General features: G+C 36.6%; 1 protein-coding gene across 1 annotated transcript; it reads left to right on the forward strand.

Moving 5' to 3' along the window:
• Positions 1-469: 469 nt before the first annotated feature.
• LOC140938343 (histamine H2 receptor-like) lies at positions 470-1597 on the forward strand. The gene has a single exon (XM_073387831.1). It carries the CDS (start codon positions 470-472, stop codon positions 1595-1597), a length of 1128 nt encoding a protein of 375 aa, XP_073243932.1.
• The last annotated feature ends 7919 nt before the right edge of the window (positions 1598-9516 follow it).

Genomic DNA, 9516 nt, shown 5'->3' on the forward strand with positions numbered 1-9516 from the left:
AATAAAACCCTTTATCATTCTTTTCTCTTTGGCGTTGATTCTCAAAACGTCTCAGCTCGAACACTCTCAGGACCACAGTATGATTTTGCCCTCCAGGAAAATTATTTGAAAGATTTGAAATCTCAAAGCTCCACGATTTAATCACAAATCACTTAGCTTTTCAAAGTTTTTTTTCCGGTCGGACTAAGAGCTTTTTTGTCATAAGTTAATTTGGTTTCGGTGAATCTTTCAGAAAAGCTAAGAGGTAAAACAATACGGTTTTGAGTTTTGAAGTTTTGTCGCAGAAGCGACAACAAGCTTGCAGGCTATTGAGCGCGGTAGAAATTAGTATTTTAAAGCCAATAACTACAGAGGTATTAATACTGGTGGTTTCAACCTCTTGGAAGGAAAGAAGAAGGTATTTATATAAGCGCAACAAGTTTTTATTCAACATGCAAATTGTGTCGCCATAAAGGCTGAAACGTGGGTCATGAATGGTAGCAACAGTAGTGTTGTAACCTACGAAACAAACTTTAACACCCACAGCTCAACAGCACCTTCGCGAACTTTTCTCCTGGTCACAGCATGTATACTAATTATTATCATCATAGCTGCAATTATTGGAAATTTATTGGTATGTGTCGCCATTCTTGCTAACAAGCAGCTTCGTTCTTCACCCACCATGTTGTTTATTTTCTCGTTGGCAATCAGCGATCTGTTGACAGCATCTCTCTCCATGCCTTTTGATGTGGATCAACAACTTGTCGGCCACAAATGGACTCATAGCGAGGGCCTCTGCGTGGCATGGACGACTACGTACCTTGTTACTGTACCGTCTTCTATTTGGAACCTTTTAGTAGTGAGCGTTGACCGGTATAAGAGCCTAAAGGATCCACTGAATCGATACCGACAATGCCCTTTTATGACGCGCACAAGAGCGTTTGCGGTGATAGTTTTCGTATGGGTGTATTCCGTACTCTTTGCGCTGATCCCGGTGATGGGGTGGAAATTTCGATCCTATAGCGTGGAAGAAAACATTTGCTATTTCAACATTACAGAGCAATACTCCATACTCAGCTCGGTCGTGAATTTTATCTTTCCACTCTTGGTCATGTGCTTTCTTTATTTCAAGATTTTCATGATTGCGCGAAATATTCAGCACTCAAAGTTTGAAGGTTGTACTTCTGAGCTGATGTCTGCGGATGGAAATTTGGAGAGCGCATTGAAGAGATCAAAGCGACAGAAAAGATATAAGAAAAGATTTAAACGTAACATGAAAGCAGCCAAGAACATTTTAACCATAGTGTGCGCTTTCTTCTTCTGCTGGATGCCTCACACTCTCCTTAGTTTGGCGGTTATTTTTCATGGAGAAGAACAGCCTCAAAAAATCCCACCTGAATTACCTTTTATGTTCTTACTACTGGGCTATCTTAACTCCGCTCTAAATCCTCCACTGTACACTTTTCACAACAAACGCTTTAGGGAAACTTACGTGAAATGTCTTGGGCTAAGACGGAAGGTATTGCAACCGAAACGAAGCTCGAACAACACGGCCATGACCCATTTGGAACAGGGTTCTACAATGAGACATACAAGGGACAACCGGGCGGTTAGGTAAAGCAGCTGGCCGAGAGATCAATGGAAGTAAACTGTCTTGTACTAAGTTACAACAAAAGCAACTGCTTTTTTCTCCAGTATATTATCAAATTAGTCCATGAAAATTGAAAGGCAAGTGGGTATGAAAACGCTAGATCACTTTAAGTGTGGCCAATAGTTACTTGCCAGTGTAGATTCAGTGTCTCACGCGTGAAAGCAGCTGGCTTAGATCAATCTGCTCGGCATGCACCTCTTTATGACTCTAGCCTGTAAAATTTGCCTTTTTTACATCCTTTAGAGTAAACCATCAAAACTGAGCTTAAAATCATTTAATAACTGGCTTTAGGGTAATTTTTGAAATTAATTAGTAATTTTTTTTACTGAGAAACGTTTTCACCTTGTCAAGTGACATTTTGAAATATAAAAGTTTTAGTTTACGTTTAAATATTACAATTTTTGTGGCTTAAAACCTAAACATAAAGTCATCTTGCGATTTTTCACAATGCATGGAAATTACTTAGTAATTATTTCTTTAATTTTCTTTCAGCTGAAATCAGCGACATTTCTTATGAAACTTAAACGAGATTCTAGATTCAGAATCAAGATTTTTAGCTGGCATTTTTGCTTTTTCTTACGTCATTCTGTCTTTTAAATATTATACCTTTGAGTACATACTCAGGAGACATCAAGGTTGCTTTTGAAGTTTGTGTAAATATATTAAAATGCAATACAGATGACATCGAATTGGGAGCAAGCAAGAGGAGAAAATCTGTACAAATGTTCATCGATCACTTTCATTCGTTCATTTAATTTCTTGTCAAAGTAATATTGTAAAACGGGTAAAGTATATTTGCGACCCCTCCGGCAGTTCATATAAGGGATTGAAAACGCATAAAGAAAAACAAATTTCATTCATGCTGCCGGTTTAGATAAGCACAATAAAGCAACTGAATTTTGACGACATTTTTGACTGACCAGTATGCAATGTATGACTGAGGTGAACTCCAGTTTTTATTAAAGCTTACAACTGAATCAGAGTGGGAATTACGACTAACTTCAAATACAGATTTCACGTACAGTCGACTCCCTATAATTCGAACCTTGAAGGGAAATAGGAAAAGTTTGAGTTATCGGGAGTTTGAGTTTTCGAGGGTAAGATTATTAAATGAAAATTGCTTCGAGTTAGCGGGGGGTTCGACTTATAGAGGGTTCGAGTCGACTGTATTTATCTATGTCATATTCTCTAGTTTATGTATATGTTGCAATTTCCTGAAGATGGCTCGGTGTTATTAAATATCTCCCTTCAACCAGTCAAACGTGATTCATGTGACGTGATTTCAAATTTTAAATCACCAGCTTCACCATTTTAGGGGCGATGCTGAGTTTGCAAATTATGGCAGTGATAGACAAGCGCTTAATTTTGACATTGTAAATGTAACTCTGCATGTTAAATCAACTGAAACATTTCTATTCAAAAACACACGCGCGAAAACAGTTCGAAAAACATGGGTCTCCCTAAAAATAAGACTGCTACAATGACACTGTTTACTGTCGGGGGAGAAACCTCTTATTTTGCAATCATCTTTAACCCTTTAAGCCCCAATATCCACATACAAATTCTCCAAACTGATCTCTATACATTTCCTTAAAGAATGAGTTGAGAGAATTTGATAAAAGATCAAAGCATTTTCTCTTTGGTGATCATTTAATTAATTCTCATAACCTCATCTCATGATAATGTATGGGTATTGTTAGGAGAAAATTGCTGTTTGTCACTATTGGGACTTAAAGGGTTAAGGGAAATTATTGAAAAAGAAAAATTATTTCTAACGCAATGATATCTTCAACAGTGTCTTTAAATGAAATAAAATAACAACGCTATATGTTATGCTATATGCTTGATACGAGAAGTTTTCTCCGGGTACTCCGATTTCCCCTTCACCTCAAAAAATAAAATTTCCAAATGCCAAGTCGAACTGTATGGAACTTACGCACACGTCTAAACGATTTCTTAAGAACTCCTTAATGGGCAAGCAAATTACGTACGATTTAATTTTTTTTATTAGTTTACGTGCGATTCAGATCCGAGCAAATTTATCGCTGTAAGGTTCACGATGAAACTACGATGGAATATCAATAGAAACGAACCTTTATAAAGCGAGATCCACGGTATAAAGAAAAATATTCTACGCCCTAGAAATAGTAATATAAATTATATGGAAAAGAGCCTATGAAAGTCGAATGTGCATGTTGAAATTTCTCTCCTTGAACCCGAGAAAAATTCTAGTAGTCATGGGAGGACAATTTTGGGAATGACGGGCAACAACTTACACATACTAATTAAATGATATTCTGTATAATGAAACATGAAATTAGTTTCCTTGTTTTATAACTTATCTTTTTTTAGGGGCATTTAGTAAATGGGAAATTTGCAATAAAATGTATTATTGGCTAACCGTGTGGATAACACCTCGTGCTAAATTTAACTTAAATCGCACGCTACTGGTAATTTTTACCTAATGAAAATATAACCGGCCAATTTGTAAGACTACCTCTAGCGCCGGATGTAGTTAACATTCTCCTTCCATAGCTTTCCAATTATAATGCGTAAACATTGTAGCTTTTTTTTTGTTGTTTGACTAGCAAATAGATGAGCACAGGAAACTAATGCAAGGTATTGCGCTCTAAAAAAAAGGCGTCCATTAAAAAACGGTGATTTTTTTTTTATCTGGCTGGATTTTTGAAAAACAGGCGACTGCGTTTTTTCTCTCCTTCCCTCCATTTCTTTACTCTAGTATGATTTCCGTGGTTTTCTCGCGAAAGCAAGAAACTTGCCTTTTTGGCCTTATATTTCAGTCAAATGGCTGCAACTAGTGATAGATAATAGACGTTTGACAGAGTAACAGACCGTATGATTGTAAGCTATTTCATTCGAATTTCAAAAAACTTTTGTGTGGTGTTTAGTTCGTTCGGGAATTGGTGAGACTAAAAGAGAAGACTGCGGTCTGGTCAAGTGAAGTTCTTCGTCAATTTTAGATCAGTGGGCGATGAAGAATCGAGCCGAGGAGGAGGGTATGTGGGGTGAGTATTGGAGAAAAAAAATTGAGCAAACCCTGGATGGTTAGTAGCCTGACGAACAACAACAAGTAAAATTGAACTAAGGCCCCGCCACATGTATCCGGATATTTCTGAATCCGAAAATTTTCCTTTGTGGATTCAAAAATTTCCACGTCCACATGTATGCGGATTCACTATCAGTTCGTCAGCTAATTTGTAAAGCGATCTCCGCCTCATGCGAACATTTTCTCTTCATGCTTCAAAAAATATGTTTTTCTGAGAATATTGTACACCAGCACTTTTTCGCTCGTTTAACTTGTTTACGGCGTCCAATTCGTCCGTACGACATAGAAAGAAGACTCAGAATGTCGAGCCGTCGTTTGGAATAGGGTCGCCTACCGGAGTCCAAGAGCCGAATAAGTGATATTGCGCTCGGCACCATCTTGAATATTCACGGTAAAGGACTGGACTCGATCTTGTTACGTCACTGGTTAAAACGATATCCGGAACCTTTACGGAGAAGAGAGACTCAGTCGTGCTGTGAACAATCTTCTGGTTGCATGTTTATACACAGGTGAGCAGTGTCTAAACCCTTGGCGGTGAAGTGGGGGCGGGGGGGCCTTTGAGCTCATCCCGATTTCATTGACGAGGACGATCAAAGGATCTTGGGGTTTGAAATTTTCCAATCTGGAATTTTTTTGGGTAGGAAAATTTCGAAAATATTTTTTGGCGTGCCTTCATTTGGGCAGGGATTTTTTGGGTATTCGAAACAATCTGAAGATTGCCGTTATAGTACCACGCGCGTTTGCTGTTCGCGTAGTTCCAGCTCGATAAAGTACAGCAAACTTGTTTTGCGGTGGTTTGAATATTTAATGCATTTCAGTTATGGAGTGTGGGCATGTCACTATTCGGCGAGGGTAAACGTTTCGTGTAGGGATTTTTGAAGGTCCCGTTGGAAGTCCTAGGGATCTTTTTCGCTGTAGATAACATAGAGTTCTCTCTATTAGAACACTGTCAGGTCAGATTATGTTATAGAGCTCAAATTAATCCCGCTGAGACTTCGTAGAAGACAACGACACCAAGTAACAATATTAATGCTTTGTTAATAATACATTTCTTTCGTGTTATTCTCGAAGCCAAAAATGAATTTAAATCATCTAAATTGCTCCTTTGTTCGCGTTTTCTCCAATGTCAAATGATAGAAATTGTCAGTTACTTTCCTGCCTTTCTTTCAGATAAAAGATGATTGCTTTTTCTCTTAAAGATCTTCTGTCTATCTACCTCTTTATATAAACCGTCATATATGTATCCGGCTTCCTATTGTTTTGTCTGAAATAGGCGTATTGTATATTCTTCCTTCTTTTGGCATGTATAGTTTTTACTCAGTAAAAACTACATTTTCTTTACGGAACGTTTCCAAGCGAATGTGAAAGGAAAAAAAGTAAACAAAGACAAAAAACTGAGATAACTTGGGAAAATTTTAACCAGAATACATTTTCCAAAGGCAGTTATTGAAGGGGAACCAGTGTCAATATCTTAATTGCTCCACAATATTGGTCTTATGCCATGAAAACCAAGAAACTGCAAACAACTATTTTGTTTTTATTCACTTCATTTGGAGAACTTCTTACGAAGAAAAAAAAAAACTCGACCTCAATCTGCTGTCATCACCACTGGAGTCTAAATAAAGTTACAAGTTCGCTTGCAATGTAAACCTAATTAGTAGAGAAGAGTGATTTACACAAAACGGATAGTAAATAGTAAAATTAAATGCTGTTAAGATTACAAGTACATTAGCGGAAAATATGTCATCATCTTACTTTCACGAAAATTTGCCTTGTTGGGTTCCTACCAAAGGAAAAAAATAAGAATGAGAATTAAATCCGTTGTATGAATTTTATCTCTGTTGTCGTGTTTCACATTCAAACATTAAGACATACTTCTTTTTTTTTTCAGTTTTATCATATGTTAATGAATTTGGCTGAATTTTAATTAACGATAGACGGTATTTTCTTTGATCATTTCCTTTGTCTGTACTAAATTTCATCACCTTGTAGCAATCTTAGGCAAACCGATCTGTGATCCTGAACGGGTGATAAATTTTTGGTCTTCGCTCCAGCCCGCTTTCTTCGCCAGGCGGATAAATTTCATCACCGCGCCATTTAGACGATATTCAATTGTGGCATCGAACTGTGTTTGAGCTCAAGCAGCCCCCCCCCGGTTTCCTGTTAAGGCGTTAACATCAGGTTAGATCGGTATAAAACTGATTCTATATGTACTTTACAAGTGAGGGGATATGGTATGTAGACTATCATAATAAGGAAAACTCGAATCAGATTCAAATTTGGATTCCAGTTAAACTTCATGCGCTTATGCGAAACGTCCAACCATCGGTTCAAATTCTTATTACTTATTAATTATTATTGCTAAGAGGCGAATATAAAGCTCGTTACAAAAGAAGAATTACTATTTTTAAGTGTAAATGCATAAGCACAAAGTACTAAGTTTAACCTGCCTACTGGAGATGGGACCGCACCAAAAGCCGATTGCTATATGTAGCTACGCAAGAGCTTAGTCGTTTTCAGGAATCACTTTTTCCTTTAATTTTCAACTAATTGTAATATGTTAACGTTGTTATAGGGAAATGACAAAAAAGCGAATTGAAAAAAGCAAAAAACGAATAAATTGACAGTTTTACCACCTTTGTACTCAAACATAATGATTTTAGAAGAAGAAATTAAGGATGCAAAAATGAGCAGTTTTTCATCTGATTTCCAAACACTCATTAAACATTTATTTCCTTTGTATTTTCTTTATGAATTATTAATAAGTTTGAGAAGTCAAATTGAAGTATTATATAACATACTGAGAAAGTGTTTTCAGGATTACCAAAATATCAAAACGTAAATTGCAGGGAAATAGTAAATAACCTGATTGAAGATCAACCTCGCGACCTCGCGCTCAAAAGAGCAGGACTCTCTTACCAGCTAAGCTAACCCTTCTCTGGTTGAAAGACTCCGATCAGTTTGCATTCAAGCGACTCTAAACGTGAGAAAAACTAGGGAAAGTTGTTTTTTCTAAGTAAATAAGGTAGACAAAAATTATTTTGTAGGAATTTTTTAAAAAACTTATTCCATTCGTTTTTCTCACGTACGGAAAGCAAAATTTTGAGTCCATAACTTATGGATGCAAATCTTACGTTGCTGTCAATGTGCTGTGAGATTCGTTTCTTACGCGGCAAAAATGGCGAAAATTTACGTCGCACTGGGTTTCAGTTCTACAGAAAACAAACGCCAAAAAGTTTATTGTAACACACACCGCAAAAGAAGAGAATAAAATTGTAGGCGTATAACGCATTTGTCCTTAGCGATATCGTGTTTTTTGTACGGCCGAGAGGAAACATAATTTACGTCTTAGCTATTAATTATTGACCCTTTTTTTTACTGTTTTTTTTTTTGCAAACAACAATTTTACACGTGCATTATCGCTTTTTGTACATTTCTTTGTCGTCACTGCAAGACTATGACGTCATTTCACATTTTGTAGAGGACGTGAACACAAAACAACGACGTTTTTTTTTCTTTTCATGAATTTCGATACAGTCTTTTAGAATACAACTCTAAAAGAATTGCCAACATTTGACGAATTGAACCAGGTGGAATAAGCGCGTTAGCAAAGTTTGAAGCAGCGCGAATTCACTTTCTAAGGATCTTCAAGAGACCTTTTGGTAGCCCGGCGCCGCCGTAGTTGTTGCTTGGCTAGTGTGCTAAACCATTACCTCAACCGTCAAAGATAATGCGAATGGTAGAAAGTACGGTCATTACGTATATCCCAATATTTTGAAAGCCTTTGAAAACAAGTGATATGACAGAATATGAAAGGCGTTGTAGAATCCACTAGGTAATGAATAAATGGAAAAAGCTTCGCTTGTGCTCTAATTTCTGAAACAATTTGTCTATTTAAATATGTTTTTATCCGTTTTAGCTTTTTAAACATTTTTTGTAACGAAAATAATCTTATTTTTACTTAGCTGTTAGGCTAAGAGCTAGCTGAGTAAAATTAAAAATCATCCAAAAATTTTCTAATTGAGTAAATAATAATAGCAGCCGCCATCTATCTTGGGACGTCAAGTCTTATGTCAAATTAGGATCCGGTCATCAGGACTTGACTGTCTGTTAACCGAAATGTTTCAAAATCAACTGGGACTTGGCGATCTCAGTTATCGTTTATAAAGGGATCCATGGCAAGTTGGTTTGGCGCAATAATATAAGCAATTAAAAAAAAAAAAAAAACTTATATAATCTTTCAGTTAACTTAAAATGTTGTGGCCTCACCAGTTAGGCAATTTTGTTCACCATTAAAAAAAAAACCGTTATTCGTGTATATTTATTGTTAATGGCTGTCAGAGCCATCTGAGCTAATTTTTGGGTTTGGCTGCAGTTGTTAAATAAAACACCGTTGAAGCTAGAATTTGTTCATTGTCGTGAATGTTCCCCTGGCAAGCGATGTTATAATCGCGCTTTGTACAAGGTTAGTAACCTGGTATCAGCAGTTTGTTATTTTAATTATCTTGCCCAAGCAAAAAAGTCATGCCATAGGATAAAGTACTTAAAGTATCTCAAACAGTACAGGATAAGAAAAGTAGAAATATTTCCTCCTTGTACCAATGCGATAACATAACAGTGAAATAATCTCCATTTAATAGAACATTCACACTTTTTATAAGAAGTTATTTTTTTATAGTTAGCTGAACTCGGTAACATGCTTCGTGAATTCTGCCCCTTTTTCATTGTCTGAGCCATGTTGTTTGAAATTTGACTGTTGATTCAAACATTTTATTGAGCCCAACTCAATAAGTAGATGAACACAAAGAAAATTTCAACG

Source organism: Porites lutea, chromosome 5, assembly GCF_958299795.1.
Source record: "Porites lutea chromosome 5, jaPorLute2.1, whole genome shotgun sequence".
In the NCBI taxonomy this organism is placed as follows: Eukaryota; Metazoa; Cnidaria; class Anthozoa; order Scleractinia; family Poritidae; genus Porites; species Porites lutea.